The 23,185-nt window shown below is 38.7% G+C and overlaps 1 protein-coding gene across 8 annotated transcripts in view; it reads left to right on the top strand.

Moving 5' to 3' along the window:
* chl1b (cell adhesion molecule L1-like b) overlaps positions 1-23,185 on the top strand; it is an 892,764-nt gene that overhangs the window by 798,225 nt on the left and 71,354 nt on the right. For all 8 annotated transcript variants that reach the window (XM_060835722.1, XM_060835723.1, XM_060835715.1 and 5 more), the window contains one exon: positions 3,418-3,597. In XM_060835722.1, the coding sequence (XP_060691705.1) occupies positions 3,418-3,597 (180 nt within the window). The remainder of the gene's footprint in view (positions 1-3,417; positions 3,598-23,185) is intronic.

The raw sequence follows: 23,185 nt of genomic DNA, 5'->3' as shown, positions 1-23,185 counted from the left end.
GCCACTTTAGCTCATGCTAAGATTGTTAATTCAAGGCAAAACCTGACTTTTTCTCAAACCTGAACTTGGTAGAGATGAGTTCCCACTTTGAACCAAACTTCCTCAGACATACTCACTCACCCAGTTTCTCTCAGGTGAAGTTTAGCTCACACTGACTGTGCAATCTTGCACTGTGGTTTGCAGCTCACTGAGAGAAGGTAGCCAACACAAATGATAGAGCTACTCTGCGGACCAAGCAAACTACCAGTGACTGATAGGTGAAACTCAATCTCAGTTTGAATCTTATGAGGGATAGAAGCTGAAGACTTCACAGTTTGTAGCTTGTGGGAGAATCTACATTGGCCCTCACAGTGCCTTATTACAAAAGAAAATAAAGGGCAGAGTAACCTGGAAGCATTGAAAAAAAAAACCCATGAGAACTGAGGCTGCCACATTCAATAGAGGGTAAATTAGATCTTCATCTCTGAGAATAGCAGAGCAAAGGAAAATATTTGAACATTGTTTTGTCTTACAAGGGAATCATTGGCCAAAGTAAAACAAATGTATATCAAAAATAGTTGCAAGCAATATTATGTTTACAGTACTTGTTTAATGTCATTCTCTTCTGTACCATAAAAGGTTTTGTTTAAAAAATAAAATTTCAGTGTGTCCTGCTGGTTAAAGAAAGGCATTTAAGTGTTGCATTTAAATGTTAGCAGTCCTTAACCAGATTGTAACTGTTAAGTTGTCATGTTTTATTCCCATCAAGTTTAACTCAGGAAAACTGTCCTTTGGACATCTATACTTCTGGTACAGGTGCACAATCATTTATCCGAAATGCTCGGGACCAGCTGGTTTTCAGAATTCAGAATTTTTCAAATTTCAGAATAAATGAGAGTTTGACGGTGAAATTTTTAAAAAAACTTACCTAACAGCAGACTCACTGTGAGTAAAACGGGCTCTGATACAGAAATGAGGCCTGCCATGGCTGGGCCACGCCCTCCCATGTCGTATCTGAGTGACACGCATTGAGTGGGTGTGGGTTTACTGCACGCCAAACAACATTGTTAATGAAAAAAACTTCATAAAAATACCTTCGGACTTTGGAGCTTTTTGGATTTCAGGATTTCGGATAAAGGCTTGTCTACCTGCACTTTTTCATGTGTGAGCCAGATGCATAACTGTCCTGAAACACAGAACCATTATCCCACCACCAATGGGCCATGGCACTGTTTCTGCCATTGCCTTGACCATTGAGGGCTCACAGCCTCTATCCTGATGAAGATTTTTGCTCTAAATATCAACTCTCCTCCTTGGATGCTGCCTAACCTGCTGTGCTTTTCCAGCACCATACTCTCAACTCTAATCTCCAACATCTGCAGTCCTCACTTTCGCCCTTGATTAGTATGACTTTAGTGTGTTCTCCCTACATAGTTGTCCACTTGGAACTTGTCACGAAAGGTGTACAATGAGTGCTGTGGGTGGACATTTTTTGATTTTTAAAAATTCAACAGATTTTCCTGAAATTAATCCTTGTGGGACACTGAAATCAAGTGTTGTGAAAGTTTGCTCCAGTCCTTAATTATTCTTGGGGGGTGAGAATGATGAAAGAGTTAGCAAAGGAAGGATACAAGGCTGGATTTATCTTCATTATAATGCTAATTGTAAAAATTACCACTTTCCATCATTGGTGGTCATACTCCATGCATCCTGAACATTACGAGTAACAATTATTATCTCTTCCCATATTTGCAACCCTTTATACTTGAATTAATGGCCCATTATTGAGCTGAAAGTATCAGTGATTTAGTTCAATATCTGCATCAGCAATATTAAGGTGAATTAAAAAGCATTATATCACAGAAATTTGTAAGTGGTATTTATTGTGTAATGACCATGAATAATGCAAGGTGTTACCTTATTTATGTACAAGCGAAAATTTGATCATTTTGTGCATTGAGACTTAAATTGCTACTCAGTCCAATTTGAGATGCTGTGGAACTGAGTGATAATCAGAATCTAATGGGGGTTGCATTTTGTGATCAGAACCTGAATTATGTCAAGTTCTGCTGATCTTAACAGGAGTCATCACTAAAGGATTAATGACTCCAATATGTGGTTTTGCTCTTTCCCAACATTATTTTGAATCTACACATCGACACAGGATCATGTTAAGGACCAGGCCAGACCCCCTCAAAATATTTTATGAAGGTAGCGGAGACCCTAACCTTTTCTTATTTTAAAGGCAGATGTGAATTAGATATTCCAGGAGTGATGTTGCTGGAAAAGCCACTCGGCTTTAAGCAAACAATTTGTTTAAACGCTATGGTAGAAACACAAACAAACAAAAACAGAATTTAGAATCAACTTAATTATTTGAAAACCAGCTAAGGAGCAGTTCCAATTCCTGTGGCATCTTATAAACACACTCTTTGTCAAAATGTAAATTCAAACTCCGGTTCTTACAGGCAGGAGGAAACAACTTCCAAAGAGTTTTCAGAGAGAAAGCCAGTCAGGAACCATCTGCTGAAGCTTTGAACACTTCTCTCTTGGCTGCAGCAGCTTCTGACTGCCAGCTAAAACCAAACCAAACTAGAAAAACCTGAACTGGGAGAACTACCCACTCTCCTGCCATTGTCAAAGTACACAATTTGTCACCTCTGCCTTGACCACCTCCCTTGAATATAGCCAAGGACAAAAATAACCTTGTCAAAGTCACAGCATTGTCACAATCATGTATGTCCAGTAATAAAAATTCAAGTAGGATTGCCAACCAATGATCTCAGAGTACTCTCCCAAACATGAACCCAGCATACAAAATGCTCTGATTGCTTCCCTTTTTATGAAGATCTTACTGAAAGCAAAATTATAAATAGAAATATAACTATATGATTAAGATATAAGCTAATAAGCAAACTTAAAATATATTTTAAAGGCACATTTTTTAATCATTCTGAAGAAATATAATATTCTACCAATAGGGTTCATTTTTCAGGGTCAGTGAGGTTGTTCAGAAATTTGAACATACCGACTATTAAATCAGTTACACATTATTCAACAACTGTTTTCATAGTTAAGATAAATAGAGTTAAAAAGGCTAGTTCTCATCAACTTGGTGAATTCTACTCTTCATTTAGTGGTGCCTCAATACTTATCATGGACAGCATCTTCTGGATGTCTGTGCTAAACTGCAGGTGTATGGAATCCAGAAGTGTTTGCCAGTTTCAAAGGAGTAATGGTGAACATTGACAGCCCCACGAATCTGTGGCATTTAAATATTCTAATAAAAGAGCAGAAAAGATGTGTGCTCGCTAGATTTAAAAACCTTTGCCTTCAAAGGTTTTCACTAACAGCAAAATTTTCTTTCTTTCTTTCTTCCAGGTACAGGCATTGAACACACTAGAGCAAAATCTCATGCTTAAATGTTTTATGTTGCAGTTAATGACACAGAAGAAATTGGTTCTTTGAATACCATTAATATTACGGATCCTATTACAACCAAGATCGTAGTCTCTGACCTTGACACCAGCAGCAAGTATAAGTTCTACCTGAGTGCTTACACAAGGAGTGGACTTGGGAAACTTATTACAGAAGAAGGAACAACAGTTATGGAAGGAGGTAAGGCAACGATGTTTGCAAATTGTAATCTATCATAATGAGTGATTGTTTTTGAAATACTTAGGTGTAGTTCAAGGATTTTTGAGTTGGTGATTATTAAAATCTCAAATATCCTTTGCACACAATGAATTAATCTTTGAATACAATATAAAGCATTTGGTACCAACATTGTATTCTATTATACTGAAACAAGAGTTTGATTTGTCTCACTCGTTTTGTTAAATCTATCATTTCATTAAAAATAGCAAATGAGAATAGGTAAACTAGGGACACAACAATATGTCAATTTTTTTGTAAAACTTATACAGAGAATTCCAATATAATTATAAAAGTCTGTTCCATAAAATTGGCAAATGCTATGAAGAAGTATTCTATAACTATTGGTATTTTTTAATCTGTGAAATAACAACAATTCTGCAATTTGCATGAGTATTACCTATGACCACCTCACAGCATGGATCAAATTTGCTATGAGCAAGAGGTATAGCACAAAATGATAGCTGTACAAAAGACCCTAAAATAGGTGATTGCACTGGATGAATTAGTCCTCCTTTTTCAAAGCTGTTTGGATTCAGGGGCTGACAGAAAGAGAGAGAAATTAGGTGACCACAAACCTATTATTCATAGTGGAGTGAGTAAGCATTTGAACAAGTATGAGCTGTCCAAAGTTATTTGTCTTGGTTCTGGGAAAAACCAATCATTCCTGACTAATCTAGTTTAATTCTTTTTGAAGTGGTCACTAATCTGCAGTGGATCGGGATTCTCTATATGGGGGTGAAGCATTTAGGAATGAGTACAAACAGAATGCAAGATAATGTTTTGACAAGAACTTGTCATTTGTTGATAGTAAGGAAATGTGAGATTATACAGACGATAGCCTTTTACTTTTCCATATTTTTGATTGTGGACTGAAATGGGAAAAAGTATTAGTTCTTCAAAAAAGGATTGTGGAAGGGATTGTTGCACCTTTTTTTCAAAGTAAGTTATCTGATAATCATTATAAGTAATGCTTATACTGGTGATGATCAAGTTGTGGGAGTAGTCTAGTTGCTGAGAAGCCAGAGCCAAGGGGTATCTATAAATGGAGACTTGGTCAACAACAAGTAGCTGATTGGACTGGTTAGGAATGGTGACCATTCAATGATATCAAAGGGGTTCTGCATGCCAGCAACTATGTAATTGGCTTCTAGGTAGCTGTTCAACTTGTATGGATGTGAATGTTTAACTCATAAACTGTTAGACCTCCCGAAAGAAAGGAGCTATCCTTTTCACTGAAGAAAACACTATCAAGCCTGAAGAAAGCCAGTTTATTTTCCCTTGACAGTTGCTGTTAGCTGTATTCTTGTCTAAAATTATAGCTCAGTGTGAACCAGTCAGCCTGTGTCTGCTGGGAGAAAGTGAGGACTGCAGATGCTGGAGATCAGAGTCGAAGAGTGTGGAGCTGGAAGAAGCACAGCATCTGATGAGGATGCCTAGTCAGGCAGCATCCGATGAGGAGGAGAATCAACATTTTAAGCATAAGTCCTTCATCAGAATGAAGAGCTTTTGCTCAAAACGTCGATTCTGTACTTCATCGGATGCTGCCTGACTGGCGATGTTTTTTCAGCACCACACTATTTGACGCTGTGAAAGTACTTGGAGGAGGAAGCTCTAAGAAAAGCAGAACCTGACAAATACAAAGACAAATCTCAACAACTCCCATAGACACATACCATTATATTGCCATCTCACTCTTTCCATTCCACTCAGGACACCAATCTTTTTAATAAGTATTTTCTATGTTATCTGGTTAGCCGATGAGACAAGTCTTAGTTCCTTGAGATCTGTACCAGAGCCTCCACTTTCATTAGATATTGCGATGATTTGAATTAAAGGTTAAGACTTAAACATCCGTAATTCTAGTTAATGCTAAATTTAGCAAATTAGAGCAGGCAGTTGCAATGACAGACTAAGTGAGCAGACAAAATTAGAGCAAATGGAGTTCATTCTTAATCAAGTGTGAAGTCAGTTGAGGAAGACAAATGAGAATATTTTCTTGATATGAAGCACAGAGGAGCTGTGGAAATACAAAGGATTTACAGATCATTAAAAGATACATGGCTAAAAGAAAATGTTGCCCTTTATATTAAGGAAATTAAAGTGAGAATGTTATTCTTAATTTAGAAAGAGTATTCTTCAATTCTGTCTGGAGATCTACGTTCAGTTTTGGATACCAAGAGCTGATGTGCAGAGTTAGAAGGTCTCCAGAGCCACTTAAAAATGACAGACAAGACTTGATTCATATTTCCAATTTTCATTGGCATAGGATAAGGATATGAGTCATAAACTCATATCCTGCATTTCCAATCTTGTGGTCTCCATTGCAAGATAAATAATTCCTAGTCCCCTGCAGCCTCTGTGGCATCAATCTAAATTTACTATGATTTGAATTTCATGATCTCAAAGGAGTAGTGTACCATATTCTAGATTCAGGGATCTTTTGAAAGGTAACTTCAAAACGTCTTAAACTTGCCCCCTTCCAAGCCAACTTGTGCCCCCTATCTCAGTGGACCCTAAAACTTCCCTTCATTTCATGTAATTTGGATTCCTATTTACTCAGTGTATACAGGTCGTACTGCTATAATGTGCATTTCATCAACACAATTCGCTGCAATGCAATTAACGAATAGGGGACACAATTTCTCAAGCACAACCTTTTAAAACGTGTGTTCGCTGTAGCACAGTCGCATCACCAACAATTAAAAGTGTTATTTGTATTGCACGATTCTTGCATAGCACAAGGTCACACAGGAATGTGACTATCACGGTATAGAAGAAATGACTGTACTATGGACTGAACCAATGAACCTTGTACTATCAATAGCATGTATGAAACTGCTAGAAAATCATCAATTCGTATTTTCTTTTTTTTTAAAAGAACTGTTTCTTAAAATTCTATAAAAATGTCAGTCAAACAGATTATTGAACTAGTAATGACAAATATCTTCAGCACTTCACACCTGCATCTTGTGCAAATTAACATTGAGATATTGAGAAATGAAATCACAGAAAACAATTATAACCTCACCAAGGTATCGATCAAGCAAAATCTTCACTTCATCACATCCATTCAAACAAAATCATTCTCCTGATCTCTTTCAAAGAGTCTGGGGTCATCACCAGCTTCCCCAGAGTAAATTAGGGGCAGAATGGATTATTTTCGACCAAAGAGGTCTGCCAAGTCAGAAGATTTCTTGACTTGAGCTACCTACCTTAAAAGCGAAAATCTGTCAGATAAGGTCTATTAATCTTGCAAAGAATAAAGTGCATATTGATCGTCATTATATCATTGTTTAAAGTGTTAATTTATGAAGCAAGGCTTGTAATCCTTGCATTCAAAATGCCAAAGGGAATAGTTTAAAATGAGACAAAATTTTACAGTGCAGTAATGAAAGTCACATTTACGTTGTGATGAGATCAGGAACAAGATGGTAGAATCTTAAAATTCGAATTAAGTAAACGAAAGCCAGAAAGTATGTTTCCACAAATATTGTAATGAATGCTAAGTCAATTGAATTTTTTAAGATTGAGATTAGAATATCTTTAATGATATCAAGGAATGATGTACAGATAAAGTTAAGGTACAGATCAGCCATGATTTAATTGAATGGTGGAGCACGCCAGAGGAGCTCTGCATTATGATGTATCCTCTTGTAACCGAGAGGAAAACAATCAGTTAAGAAGCAGAAATCCTTGGAAATGAATGCTCTGATCTGTCTGGAACTCCATTTTGAAGTATACAAAATGAGTCAAAGTGGTTCATGTCGTTTGCAAGTCTTACTGGTTTGTTTTCTGGACATTCAGGAGGAAACATACAGTTTTTATAGCATATGACAAAGGTGATTATACACAGGGGAGGAAAAATAAATTGTCAGCTGCACAATATAAGATAATCAAATACCCCATTCATGCTCTGGTTGCAATTTTAACTCGGGTTTTGAATTACATTGAGTACCGTAGTTAAGTCAAAGTACATATTGTACTGAAAACAAAATGCCTCTCATTCTTAATAGACTCGTACGGCTGTACTTTTGTGAGGCAATCTGTTTTCAGTGAACTCTGCAGTCAGCAAACGTTATTTCTTGGGGCATATAACACTATGTTCAACTCAAATGTAAGAGGTGCAATGGAAATACAGAATTTGTACAGTAATCAAACTACAGCCTAAGGTTATGTAAAAATGACTGAAGCAATTTCAGAATCTTATTTGTTGATTGGAAGAAAAGTTTGTTAGTAGTCTTCAGGATAATATTCCCAAATAATTACCGAGGAGACAATTCTGTAAATTTCTGCCCTTTCATTTTAATTTGATAATTTTCTACTGCTGAAATCATTACATCTCCATTATATTTAATTATCTGGATCAAATGTTCAACCTCAATGTACGAACTTTTAGCACTTTATACAAGCCGGCATACTGAGGCTGCTTATGTTAACTAATTTCAGATAGATCACTTAATGCACCTGGCCCTTGCAAAGTGGTTAGTTCAGCAATAAAGCGAGATCAGGACAGTTGGTGGAGCTACATTTTGGGCTGTTAAATCATTTAGCAGCAGCAACTTAGTTAAATGCTGGGTTTTTTTTAAACCCTGAGTAAATTCAAATATTATGTGTTCAAATGTAAAAAAATCACAATTCTAATTCTACAAGGCGATATATGATATTGTTTCCATGCAGTTGCTTCTATCCATGTTAATAGGAATTGGGCGCAGTATTTCATGGTGAACACTTACAACCAATAGGCCGTGATTTCTTGGTTCATTTAAGACTGAGCATAAAACATTAAATACATTTTTTATCATCTTTACTGTAGTTTTGTAAATTCTAATGACTATTTCATTCCACTTCAGCACTAAAGAAATACTGTTGCACATTAGATTAAATGACACAGAACATTCCAGATGAGATTTTGAAAATTAAGCCTTTGTTCCAGTTAAATTGTGAAGCCAAAAGAATATCTATTATTTGAAATACCAGATCATTTTAAAAGTAATAAATGGCAATTATGCAAATGTCCTCACTTCACGATGTAATACAGGTCTGCTCAGTTGTAAGAAACTGGACTAGTTCGATGAGCAAATTTTTCTTGGTTCATTTATTTCCTTTGATCCAAAATAGCCAATGATATATTAAGCCTCCTGCCATGCCAAAGCAAGTCAGGAAAATAATAATTTCACAATTTGGAATGTGGCCTCTAAACCGTGGGTGACTCATAAAACAGCAGTTAGACAGAAACCATGCAGAAATAGACAAACTATTCCCTTTGGGAATGTATTTCAAGTAATAGCATGAATATAATGGGGGTAGCATGGTGGCTTACTAGATAGCACTGCTGCCTCACAGCACCAGGGACTCGGATTCAATTCCAGCCTCAGGTCACTGTGCAAAGTTTGCACATTCTCCCTGTGTCTGTGTCAGTTTCCTCCAGGTACTCTGGTTTTCTCCCACACTATAAAAAGGTGCAGATTTGGTGGATTAGTCTTGCTAAATTGCAGATAATATCCAAAAATGCCTAGCATAGATGAATAATGGAAATGCAAGGTTACAGGGCTAGGGTATGGGGATTCAGTCTTGGTGGGATGCTCTTTGGAGCGTCAGTGTGGACTTGATGGGCCAAATGGGCTACTTCCACACTGTCAAGATGCTGCAATCTGTGATTCCATAAATGGGATGATTATTATTTTGAGGTAAGCTTGAGTAGCATTCTAAAAGAAACACACCTACAAATGGTCTAAAAGGAGTCTGGAAGAAATATTATCAAAACAGAAATGATCTGTTTGTCACTGTATCTATTCTTGCAACAATGACGAGGTCTTCAAAAAAAAGGCAACTACTTTCTCCTTAAGATTGAAGGCATACATCTCACAAATTGTTGACCAAGTTTTTTTACGGTACACTGATTTACATCTTTTTTTGTTGTTTGAGTGTGTGTATACCCTGCGGGATAATGCATATATTGCTGCATTTCCTTGTCATCGACCCTAACGAGTAGCAACTGCAACTATTAGATCATGCAAATCAGGAGTGGGTTAGTCACAGCATAGACTTATTCCTTGTTCAGAAAATCTTCTGCTTAACAAGCAATTTACTCATAACAATGCAGAAAAATGTACAAAAGTTAATATTAAGAAGTAGGTGGCTTTGCAAACCCTGGGTTAATTACTGCAATTCTAGTGAATCGGGTGCAGCATAACCTGGAATGTTTATAATGTGAAATTAACAACAGATGATAAAATACCAAAATATGTTCAGTGAAAAATGAATCTGTTATAGATCATTTGGATCCTTTCAAATTGAGAACAGTAAGTGGCACTGCAGATGAGAAAATTCTTTGCAAATTTCTGATATTGTTGCTGAGACATTGAAAGCTGAAATAAATTGAAAAATATTTTTAAAAGCAATGTACACACTTAAGTGAAATTAAAACAATGAACTGTAAAAACACAATGTCAGTCGACCATGTTGTACAGTCCATATAACTAGAACAACTAATCCCTGGAACCGTGCAAGTAATTTCACCACAATAATATGAACACAAAATATACGAATCTGGTCGTCCACTCCAGATTGAAACTGCCTTATTTTAATTTTCAAATAGAAAGTAATATCAGAGATACAATGGCAATGATTTGGGGGTGGTGGGGTGTGGGGTGGGGGGGTTGAGGAGGATTCTTGTGTAGCTGTTCTTGGTGTCAAGATGTTCTCAGATGGAGTGAAGGGCAAGTGATATGGCATCTACCGTGGATCTGTTGGCCCGATAGGCAAATTGGAGTGGGTCAAGAGTAGACGGCCTCACCCTTCTAGAAAATTGGCATCCTGCCTTATTTTTCACCTCTTGTGGCTGACGTGCTGTATCTGAGAACCTGGCAGTCCTCCCTATTGCTCGGGGTGCCAGTGCTTCAGTTTATTCAAGAACAGTGTTCCACATCCACTTTCATCAATAACTGTAGCTAGAGTAATCTACTTTGACACATACAGCGTTTGGAAGTGCAGCAAATGTCAATTGGTGCGAGCCTAGATCCTCTGCAGAGCTTGCAGGCTCTCAGCAACACATTCAACACTGCACCACACATCGCAATTACAGAAATGAACAGGCAACACAAAATCTGTGCACTATCTGAATCAATTTAACTTGGTATTGGATGCTGTACATTGCGAATTTAATAGCCATTAGAAAGCTAATTGAGTCTGTAACCTTGGATTTCCCTACATTTACTTCACGTCAAACAATAACAAAAAAAAGACACAAACGTCCTGTCTTTATTTGGACAAAAGCACATTGATTAAGAAATTTAGAATTATTCAATTCTACAAGCGTCAGGAATATGGGTGACAAACTCAGAGCATGGATCAGTACTTGGAACTATGATGTTGTGGCCATTATGGAGACAGGGGCAGGAATGGTTGTTGGATGTTCTGGGATTGAGATGTTTCAAAAGGAATGGGGAGGGTGATAATGCTTATCACAGCTATAGAAGGGATATCTCCAAGGATAGTTTGTCTACAGAGTCAGTATAGGTGGAAGTCAGAAACAAGAAAGGAACAGTCACTTTATTGGAAGTTTTTTTACTGAGCCCACAGTAGCAATAGAGAAACAGATTTTGGAAAGGTGCAGAAGTAACAAGGTTATTGTCATGGGTGACTTTAACTTCCCTAATATTGATTGGAACCTACTTTGTTCAAAATGTTTGATGGAGTAGTTTTTGCCAGGTGTGTCCAGGAAGGGTTCCTGCTGCAATATCTCAGTAGGAAGACTAGAGGGGAGGTCATGTTGGATTTGGTGTTTGGCAGCAAACTATGACAAGTTTTACATCTCTTGGTGGGAGAGCATTTCAATGATAGTCATCACAGCTCCATGATCTTTATTCGTGGAGAGGTATAGGAGCAGATGGTGTGGGAAAGTGTTTAATTGGGGGAGGGGGGATTCCAATGCTATTCACCAAATTTGGAAAAAGATATTCTCAGGGAAATGCACAACAGAAATGTAGAGGTTGCTTAGGAAGCACCTGCTGAGAGTGCTGGACAGGTTTGTCCCACTGAGGCAAGATGGGATGGTAGGGTGAAGAAACCTTCGGTGACAAGAGATATGGAGCATCTAGTTAAGAGGAAGATGAATGCTTACTTAAGGATGAGGAGTCAGGGATCAGAGAGGGCTTTGGAAGGTTACAAGGTAGCCAGGAAAAACTGAAGAATGGACTTAGGAGAGATGGAAGGGGGCATGAATAAGATTTAGTGGACAGGATTAAGGAAAATCCAAAGGCATTTGACACTTATGTGAGGAACAAGAGGATGGCCAGAGTCAGGGAAAGGCTGATCATGGATAGTGGAGCAAACTTAAACCTGGAGTCATTGAAAGTAGTGGAGGTCCTTAATAAATACTTTGCTTCAGTATTCACTACTGAGAGGGACCTTGACATTTCTGAGGACTGCATGAAATATACTGAATTTCGGAAAGAGGATGTGCTGAAAATTTTGAAAAATATAGAAATAGATAAATCCCCACAGCCAGACGGATTATATCCTGGGTTACTACGGGAAGCAAGGGAAGAGATTGCTGCACCTTTGGTGATGATCTTTGCGTCCTCACTGTCCACTGGAATACGATTGCAGGGTGCCGAATGGTATTCCCTTGTCAGGAAAGGGAATAGGGATAATCCTGGGAATTACAGACCAGCCAGTCTTATGTCAATGGTGGGCAAATTATTGTAGAGGATTCTGAAAGACAGGATTGATGATTACTTGGAAAGCCATAGTTTGATTAGGTATAGTCAACATGGCTTTGTGAGGGCAAGTCATGCTTCACAAATCTATTGAATTCTTTAAGGATGTGTCAAAACATGCTGATAAAAGTAGAGCAGTGGATCTGGTGTACATGGATTTTCACAAGGCGTTTGATTAAGTTCCCCATGGTAGGCTCATTCAGAATGTAAGGAGGCATGGGATACAGGGAAATTTGGCAGTCTGGATGAAAAATTAGCTAGCCCATAGAGAATAGACGGTGATAGATTGAAAGTATTCAGCCTGGAGCTCAGTGACCAGTGGTGTTCCACAGGGATCTGTCTGGAACCGCTGCTCTTTGTGATTTTTATAAATGACTTGGATGAGGAAGTGGAAGGGTGTGTTAGTAAGTTTGCTGATGACCCGATAGTTGGTGGAGTTGTGGATAGTGTGGAGTGCTGTCGTAGGTTGCGACAGGACATTGACAGGGTGCAGAACAGGGCTGATATGTGGCAGATGGAGTTCAAGTGTGAAATGATTCACTTTGAAACATCAAATTTGAAAGCAGAATACAGGGTTAAAGGCAGGATTCATGGCAGTATGGAGGAACAGAGGGATCTTGGGGTCCAAGTCCATTGATCGCTCAAAGTTGCCCCCATGGTTGATAGGGTTGCTAAGAAGGCACATGGTATGTTGAGCAAGGGGATTGAGTTTACAAGCCACAAGGTTATGCTGCTGCTCTGTAGAGTCCTGATTAGACCACATTTGGAACATTGTGTTCAGTTCTGATCACCTCATTATCTGAAGTATGTGGAAGCTTTTGGAAAGGGTGCAAAGGAGATTTACTAGGATGCTGCCTGGAGGGTGTGTCTCAGGAAGAAAGCTTGACAGAGCTAGGGTTTTTCTCATTAGAGCAAAGGAGGATGAGAGGTGACTTGATAGAGGTGTACAAGATGTTGAGAGACATTGATAGAGTGGATAGCCAGAGACCTTTTCCCATGGTGGAGATGTCTGTCATGAGGGGGCATAATTTTGAGGTAGTTGAAGGAAGCTTGAAGGGAGATGTCAAAGGTAGGTTCTTCATTCATAGAGTGGCAGTAGCGTCAAATACATTAGGGATATTTAAGCATCTCTTGGATTGGCACATGGAATTAGTACAATAAAGAGTATGTAGGTTAGTCTGATCTTAGAATGGGATAAAAGGCTGGCACAACATTGAGGGCCAAAGGGCCTGCACTGTGCTATACTGATCTGTGTTCTTTGCTTATTCCTGAAGATTGGCATAGAATCCCTACAGTGTGGAAGCAGGCCATTTGGCCCATCAAGTCCTCGATGATTCTCTGTAGAGCATCTCACCCAGACCCACACTCACCCATGATCAATCCATGTAATCCTGCATTTCCCATGGCGAAACCACGTAACCTGCACATCTTTGGACTGTGGGAAGAAATCCAGACAGACATGGGGAGAATGTGCAAGTAGACAAACTCCTAATGGTGGAATTGAACATGGGTCTGTGAGGCAGCAGTGCTAACCACTGAGCCACCGTACTACTTGCGGTGTTGTGGTGGCAATGTATAGAATGTTCAAAATAAAACAGCGAAGGCTAGAGATTGGAAACGAAAACATAAATTGCTGGAGAAACTCAGCAGGTCTGGCAGCTGTGGGAAGGAAGCAGTGTCAATGTTTTGAATCCAGTAATCCTTCTTCAGAACTGTGAGTAGTTGGGTAAAATTCCTATTTATACTGAGGTTGAGGGGACAGTGCGGAGGGGTGCAGTGATGGGGTCAGTAGAGGAGAGAGGTGAGCAAATAGGTGTAGGCAGAGCTGAGAGGGGAGATATGATAACGGTAGGAAAACAGGGAGATTTTGGATACCAGCGCAATGCCTCGCCAAAATTTCTGTCACAGACCTGCTGCAGTCTTCCAGAGAGCCTCAGCACAACCTCTAAGAACCTCTATAAAAATGGTTTTGTTAGTATTCATCTTTCTTTGAATATATTCGTTCATACATGAGCATGTGGAAACATTCTGGTAACCAGCTGGATGTAATAGCCAAGTCTAATCTTGGAGTACAGTCAGACACCATCGATATCAGCCAGAATTGAGCAATCTTGATATTGGTCCCAAATTGTCAGATTAGACAGATATTTTCAAAAGTAGGTGTCCATTGAAAACGACCTCTCAATGTGTGATGCATGAGTTTTTGGAACCTCTCAGCTGTGTTTACTGAGATATGAGAATGGCTGTAACTTATGGTCTTGTTGTACGATTTTGAGACAATATATTGAAAGATTTCAGTGAGCTGAGAATGCAGTGTTGAAACCAGACCAATCACTAGTTTCTGCAGGAGTATGCATTGAATGTTTCTACACCCTTCAACAACTCTCTGCTCTACAGACGCAACATTTAAGATTTGTTTGAATTGAATTTGTGTGAAGAATTCTGATATTCTGATCATAAATTTTAAATATTTAAGTATCAGTCTGCTACCCAGAAACACTGCCTTCTTGTATTAAATAATTTAAATTGAGGGTTGAACAAAGGTTGAAGATTGATGGTCTCTCTATATAATCAAAACTGTTTTATTTGCCTTAGTTCGGACATGCCAAGCCAGCATAGATGTTTTTGCTGGTAGTGAAATATTATAAAAATGGACTATCAATCTTTTTGACTTCCATCATATGATTTTAATATCTTAGACTTTCGTGGACTAAAATGGATTTTAAAAAGAAAAAAAAATTAAGATGACTACAATGGTCACTTGACCAGGTTGAGCCAAACTGATAAAAGCATCTCTTAACAAGAATCAATTCAATCAAAAACTAATATTTGTCATGAAAAGACAATGAAATTCAGATTTATTTCTCTTGTTTTGATTGTCATCTTTCTGGAAGTTTTGTATGTTGGAATGAAAGTTGTTTGCAGATTATCGGCCAGTCACAGAAATACAAAAGTGAACTGCATTTCAAGCAACAGCTTTGGTTCCAGAAAGAAGACAATGGATTCATAACATCAGAGCTGGAAGCATACCATCTCAAAATCCATTTATCTCAGCCTCTTGAAAAAACATCTCCAGTGACTCAGTCAATTGAACAAACATCCAATCACTGAGAATACAAAGATACTGACAAATACTGCTCAGGATAAAATTTTTATCAACCATGCTCTCAGTCAAATCGAGTAACTCCAAGGACTGGGATGACTTTTAAAATAAAAAGAAGAAGTAACTGTGAATGCTGTAAATCAGAAACAAAATTAGAAAATGCTGGGAAAACTCAGCAGGCCTGGCAGCATCTGTGGAGAGAAACCAGAGTTAACAATTTGGGTCAGGTGACCCCCATCAAAACACAATGAGTTCTGAGGAAGGGTCACTCAACCCAAAATATTAACTCTGGTTTCTCTCCACAGATGCTTCCAAACCTGCTGAGTTTTTCCAGCAATTTCTATTTTTATTTAGGACTTTTTAAATGCCTATCCTTAATCGTTCTTTTTCTGCTACTGTCCCCCCTTTGTTTTAGCAGTTTTTCAAAAAATTTGTTTATGCCACTTTTCTCTGTTATTAGGTAATAAAATTGTTGTTTCTTTGACTCGGATGCAATTTGTAATTGGCTTTCTATTTAATTCTCAACAACGCGTGAACGACAATTTTATTACAGCGTGTACCACAAATAATTTTAAAATCTTTGAGTTTTTTTCCCCAGCATATAAAATCAATGGTGAGAAGGTTGAGAAAACAAAAAAAAAACAAATTTATAACATTGAGAAAGAAATGTCCAATTTTTCCCTTAAGATTTCGGTGTCTTGACGAAAATCTCAATCCGCAAAAGGCTTCTCAGGCAGTAACATCTCAGTCTTACGAATCACACCTCAATTATATTTATATTTAATATATTCTCCCAGATGCCAGTGAGAAACTGGCAGTGCTAAATTCAAAAAAGAAAGTCAGAGTGCTTACCTGTCACCTGCAGCTCACTAACATCTCCTCCTGGCATCTACCTTGTCCAGCGTTCCTTAGTACATCAGGGCACGTTCCTTGGCATCAACCACCTGCACCCTCTGTCCACAGATGTCTGCATCATTAAAGGCAGCCCCCACCACATCATTGTGACAGATGTCAGTCCAACATATAATGCTGTTCTCCTCTAAACCTTAATCCAAACTACCGAATCTCTGACAAACTTGCCATGTGCTCCTTGGTCTGTTTGTGTATTTTCATGAACTTATTATGGCTGACACCATGGCGTCCTCTTCTATCTGGGCTTAGCAGGTTCTGGTCTATGGCAGTCCTCATAGTTCCAGTGACCTGGTGCATTTCCTCTTCGGCAGGCTACGCTCATTAAAGGGTGCTCCTCCATCTAATCTAGATAACATGCATTGAGTTGCTATTGGAGGGTACATTAGAGACTCTTGTTAGTGTTTCCTCTGGGAGATCAGTGGCTTCTACCTTGAAGGTAATGGGTAAGTTGATGATAAGAAGGGTTGGCCTCTTATGTGATGGAGGCTGTGTCGGCTGTGTATGAGCCTCGGATGGAAACTTTCAGATGATGGTGTTCCCGAGCATCTACTTCCCTTGTCCTCTAAGCTGGCAGCTATCACAATTTTGGAAAGTGCTGTTGAAGGACCTTTAGTGAGTAGTAGCTGCAGAACATCTTGAAGATGGTGGATAAAGTGTCAGTCAACTGAGCGAATTTGTCCTGATGGACAAGCTTTGTGCAGTCAAGAGGTGACCTGCTCCAGTAGCCCAAGTATTTATATAGCTAATTCAGTGCAATTTCTGATGAACCATAAAACCCAGTGCAATGGGTTGTGGGAGATTTAGCCAAGGTAATACTACAAGGGAAGATAGTTAGATTTCTCTTGTTGGACATGGTAATGATCTAGTACTTGTGTGGTGCAAATATTATTTGCTCCTTATAAGTTCAAGTCGAGATGTTGTGCAGGTCATGCTACATAGACTGCTCAAATTCACAGGAATCACAAATAGTTCTGTACATTCAACAATCATCAGTGAAAATCCCCACCTCTGGCTTTATGACTGGCAAAGATCATTGGTAAAGCAGCAGAAGGTAGCTAGGTTTTGGACATCATCTGAGGAAGTCCGATTGTGATGTTCTGGGGCTCAGATAGTTGGCCTGCATCAACCATAACTATAATCCTTTATGCTCAGCATGACTGTAACCAGTAGAAAAGTCCCCCGTCCCCCCCAATTCCCATTGACTCAAGTTTTGTTTCACTTCTTGATGCCATTTTCAGTCAAACATTGCCTTGATGTTAGCAACTCTCTCCTCACTTTGCGTGTTTGACTCTGTTCTTCATGTTTAGATCAAGACTGCAATAAGGGCAGTAGTTGGCCAGCCTTATTTGGTCTCTTTTAGTTTCTCCTTTTCTCCCAAAATGTCAATTCCTTAACTGTATATGTCAACAGTGATCATTTCATCTTAGCAAAAGATCACCACATGAATGTTACACCCTGAAGCGTGAATTTGTGACCCACAGTAATATGATTGACATTTTTAATCTTGCTTTCAAAACTGCTTAAGATTTTTAAAATATGGTTCTGAGCACAATAATTAATGAAGCTGCATGTAGCAAACAAAAATGTAGACTGAGCAGACAGTTTGTAAAGTTTGAAATACCTACGTTAGAGAAATAAGACAAATACAATGCTGGCAATAGTGATCCAAAAGTTAATACAGAAGGAAGGAACATATTCAGAAACTAGAAGAGAAGAGAATAGTGGATTGAAAAGATTAAGTTCCAGGGTGACCTGATTTAACAAGTTTGAATTACATACTTTCTAATCTACTCCACTGCACACTAAATTCAAGTGATAATGTATAACTCCTACCCTTTTTTTTGCTTTGCATACCTGTCAGATTCTTTCTTTTTATTCATGTGTTAGGATTCCAACTGTTCCTCAATGCATGAGTGCTAAGTTTTGTACCATTTCAGGGTGCGACTTCAAATTGGGAAGAGAAATTCTCGGATAGGTGCACACTCATGCAAAACAGTAGATGATGGGTGATTGGCCTCAGACAACCTCCAAGCAAGCTCACACAGATAGATAAAATTCTTGAAACAATTTGGATCTGAAATGCCATGTACAACAGCCACATACTAAAATAACTCTTGCATAGAACCTCTTTTGGGGAACATGTGGCTGTGGAAGGATTTAAGTTTGCCTTATCCTCTCTCACCCACTCCCACAGCCTCAATATCTGAAGTAGCCAGTGATATCTTCCGAAATTCAGGTCACGTCCCATATTTGCAACCTGAGGTCAAATTTATTTCTGCCAGCCTCAGGCCTTTCTGCCCATCTGTCATTGTGCTTGGCACCATCAGATTTCCAAAGCAAAGGCAGGAAAACTCTCAGCCTGGATCTCATTTCCATCTATCATACTATCTTACACAAGCATGCTGTTGCTTGGGGTGGATGTCTCAAAGAGGATTTTACAGCAACAGCTGTAGATACAGAATCACAAATTAATTTCCAGCCCTTGTATTGCATTAATACCAGACCTGTGGTGGAAGAACACAGGACAGGCCTTGAATTTTCATCTCCTTGAACTTCAGGGACTTGAATTTCCTCGGAGCACTTTGCTTGTGCACTGGTTAATGTGCTTATGTCAAATTCCTCTTTGTGCTATTTTAATGAGACCATTAACCTGTGTTATTTTAAGTGGATTAAGAAATCTGTTAGAACAGGTCACAGTGGAATTTCAGCCCTCCACTGTCTTTCAAATATTTCACAGTGTGCCTGAATGATGAGAGGATATTTCTGAAAACTAGCTAAGCCCAGATTTCTCCAGAGAGTGGCGAATGCTTTGTGGAAAGTATAGCAACTAATTGGTCTCTGGCAATATGTTCTCTGTTCATCAGGTGTAAATTCCAACTTAATTTAAGACATTTTGACATCCAAGTATAAGTTTAACCAAGAACAGTGTTGTGTCGCGAATGCTTAACTAGTTCTGGGGGAAGGAACTCATTAATATATCGCTGCTTCCAGCAGTGATACATGGACTTATATTAATTCCCTGGAGTCAAGCAGTGCCAAGCACTGCGACTGGCAGGACCGCATGGTTTTCTTCACTGCTATCAATGTGGTTCTCACTTTCACTGCATCTGCTGCCTTTCTTTTATCACACTGTCTCGCTCCGTTCTCACTTCGATTGTCAGATTAAGTTGTAACAGCATAACTAAATTTTAAAAGCCCACATCCCACGCCAGTTTCTTTTTACTGTAATTTATGAGAGATGTCAGGTTGATAATACAGGTGAATATAAAAGGTTCAAAGAGGATGTAAGTAAAATGCAACAATTAAAGCTAAGAGAGCATATGCAAAGGATATTAACAACTCAGTCCCAAAGATTTCTCTAAGTGTAAAGATAAAGTCCCAGAAGACCTCCTCTCTTATTAGAGGGGGATGACTGTTGGTGAATTTAACAACTCTTCAGGCAAGGGGAGAGGTTGAGAAGGTGAAACTTTCATGGTAACTTCAGCTGCCACAGAAATTGAACCTGTCGTATTGGCCTCACTGTGCATCACAAACTAGCCATCCAACCAATTGAGCTAACCAACCCCCTTTCAAAGGTGTATAAAAAGCACAATAATGGTAAAGGGAGGAGTGGAAATGGTTCAGGATGAAGAGGGATTTATGATGAGGCAAGCAGCACAGTTAAGATATTAAATTAACACTTTGCATTTGTCTTTATCAAGTCTTTGTGAATAATGACAACTATCACTTCATTAATAAACAGAAGGTAATCAGTCCTTACTTGATCTTGTCTATATGTAACTCCCAACTCAGAGCAATGTGCTTGACTCTAATACTGAGTAATAATGAGTGGCATCAATTTGTATAACTGGTAGATCTCATTAGAACTGCTGTCGTGGAGAATGATTTGCTGAAATGTCTATGAGATGGAGTTTGGGAGTAATATATAGAAGAACCAACAAATGATCAGGCTATTTTAGACTTACAGGTAGACAACCCTATATAGGAAAACCAAAAAGCTCCAAAGTCCGAAGGTTTTTTTTGTGAAGTTTTTTTCTCATTAACAAGGTTGTTTGGTGTGCAAACAGTTAACCTAACTTCAGACCCACTTGATGCGTAGCACTCAAATACGACGTGGGGGGCACGGCCAGCGCTGGCAGGACTCAATTCTGTCTCGGGGCCCGTTACTCACAGTGAGTCTGCTGTTCCATAAGATTTTTAAACATTTCACCATCAAACTGTCACTTATTTTGAAATTCAAAAAATTCTGAATTTGGAAAATCAGCAGCTCCCGAGCATTTTGGATAAAAGATTGAGCTTAATGAGAAAGGATTAACTAATTAAATTGTTGTAAAGGCACCCTGTGGAGGTAGTGATGATACCACGATAGAATAATGTGTTAACTTTGAAAACAGTACAGTTCATTCTGAACATGGGAAACTGAGGGTCAAGTTGGCGACGGTGAATGGAAAATACTCTATGACTGTTGACAGGCATTTAAACTGGTTAACTGGTATTTAAATACATATGTTTTGGTCTGAAATAAATGTACATTTCTCCAAAGCACAAATACCTAATGGTAAGGTGACTGTACCACCCAATGTTCTGCCTGTACTGCTCGCGAACAAAGCTTCTAACTGTACTGAGGTATGCATGATTACAATAAATCAAATCAAATCAAATCAAATCCATTACTAAATAAAGATGTCAAAATTTGCATAAGATCAAATGAAATAGGTTATAAGGATGCCATAAGTTATAAGCAAGAGGGCGCAATTTAGAACACAGCAAAAAATGACCAAGAATTTAATAAATAAAGGGAGAAGAAAATATGAATGCAAGCTAGTAAGAAAGATGTAGGAGGACTATAAAAGCTTCTTTAGGTATGTGAACAAGAAAAGCTTAGCTAGGCCAAATGTCGGATGAAAATAGGAGGATTTATAGTAGAGAATGGGGAAATAACAGAGAAAGTAAACAATTACTTTGTGTCTATTCTCATGTAAGATGATGCAGAAAATCTCCCAGAAATACTAGGCGACCAAGGGACTTGTAAAACTGAGGAAATAAAAGAAATTAGTATTGGTAAAGGTGGAGTACTTGAAAGGTTAATTGGATAAAGGTTAATCAATCCCCTTGACAGGTTACATACCAGAGCATTGAAGGAGTTGCTATAGAGAAATGGGTGGTTCACTTTATAAGTTCTGTCGATTCTGGAAATGTTCCTGTAGTATGCTAAGTTGCAAATGTAACCCTACTTACTAGAAAGAATAGTGAGTGAAGAATTGCAAGCATGCTAGCTGGACTACATATGTAGAGAAAATGGTTGAATCTTTATAAAAGATGTGAGAACCAATGTCGTGACCAAGGATCAGAATGCTCAAGTCATAGAGTCATAGAGATGTACAGCATGGAAACAGACCCTTCGGTCCAACCTGTCCATGCCGACCAGATATCCCAACCCAATCTAGTCCCACCTGCCAGCACCCGGCCCATATCCCTCCAAACCCTTCCTATTCATTTACCCATCCAAATGCCTCTTAAATATTGCAATTGTACCTACTGCGGACAATTTTAATTTATAATTCCAAAATGTGCTTTTTTCAAAAGACAGCTCATGTCACCATAAAATGGCAGCAGATACAAATTAAGTAGCAATCTGGAGAGAGAATGTACCCACAGGTACAAAGGGAACTTCATATATCAGCCCTTCAAAGGAGGGGGCAGAGATAAGTGAAAATAGGCTGGACAGTGATCTTCTGTGACGGTAAAACTGACAAGGTGCTGACAAAGCTTGATCAGCAGCAAGACGCCCCCGATGCATTATGATCCAGAGTGCACACACATTTTGTGATTTTGTGATTGAAGAATACACAAGGACAGGGGTTAAAAAGCCAGTTTCAACTTGATTGGAATAAGCTCATGAGACTGAGTGTTATTTTGTGCACCAGCCTGTGTTCAAGCATTTGCATTCTGTGCAGGTCACTGTGGAAGAAATATCTCCAAGTCACCCCTACGTGCAGATAAAAACTCTCCTTTACTCTGCTCAAAGTCAGACAAAAGGAAACCTGATAACAAAAGGACTGTCTCTCTCTCTCTCTTTCTCCCTCCCTGAATACTGGAATTCAACCACAGTTGAAAGGAATCAGAACTGAGAAAGACAGCTATTTGGGGACCATGAAATGGACAGTTCGACTAGCAATATTAATGTTACTGGTAACCTCTGCTGCAACTGCTCCAAAATTTAACAACTGCTCTTTATGAACAATTCAGAGGCTAGTCCATTTATCTGTGTTTTTTAAATAATTATCTTTTTGTAGTCACCTCTTACTTACAATCTGCATTTATGTGTCTTGTATTATGAATGCTTCTTGTGTGAAGCAATGAATAAACACCCTCTTTTTTGGGAGTTCAAGATAACATGGTTAACTGGCTCCTTTTAAAACAAGTTCCTCTGGTCTGAGGAGAAAAGTATCCTCAAAGTAAGGGATCCTTTCCAAGTTAGACTTATTCTAATCAAACAAGGCACAACTGAGAAGGTGACAAAAACAGAAGTTGCTGGAAAAGCTCAGCAGGTCTAGCAGCAACTGTGCAGAGAGATCAGTGTTAACATTTCTAATCTGGTGACCTTCCTCAGAACTGCTGAGCAATTTCTGTTTTTGTTTCTGATTTACAGCATCTGCCATTCTTTCAGTTGCAATTGTGAATGCAACCTGTTCACCATTCTTTACCTGGGAAGTATTCTGCCTGGAATTGTAACACATTGAGGAACCTTGGCCTGATTATAACAGTAAATATACCTCAGTGAAATCTGCCATGTGCTGCCACCATATTGTGA

This window comes from Hemiscyllium ocellatum, chromosome 14 (assembly GCF_020745735.1).
Source record: "Hemiscyllium ocellatum isolate sHemOce1 chromosome 14, sHemOce1.pat.X.cur, whole genome shotgun sequence".
Classification (NCBI taxonomy): domain Eukaryota; kingdom Metazoa; phylum Chordata; class Chondrichthyes; order Orectolobiformes; family Hemiscylliidae; genus Hemiscyllium; species Hemiscyllium ocellatum.
Note: the sequence above shows the minus strand (reverse complement) of the source record. Positions and strands in the feature narration are given on the sequence as shown.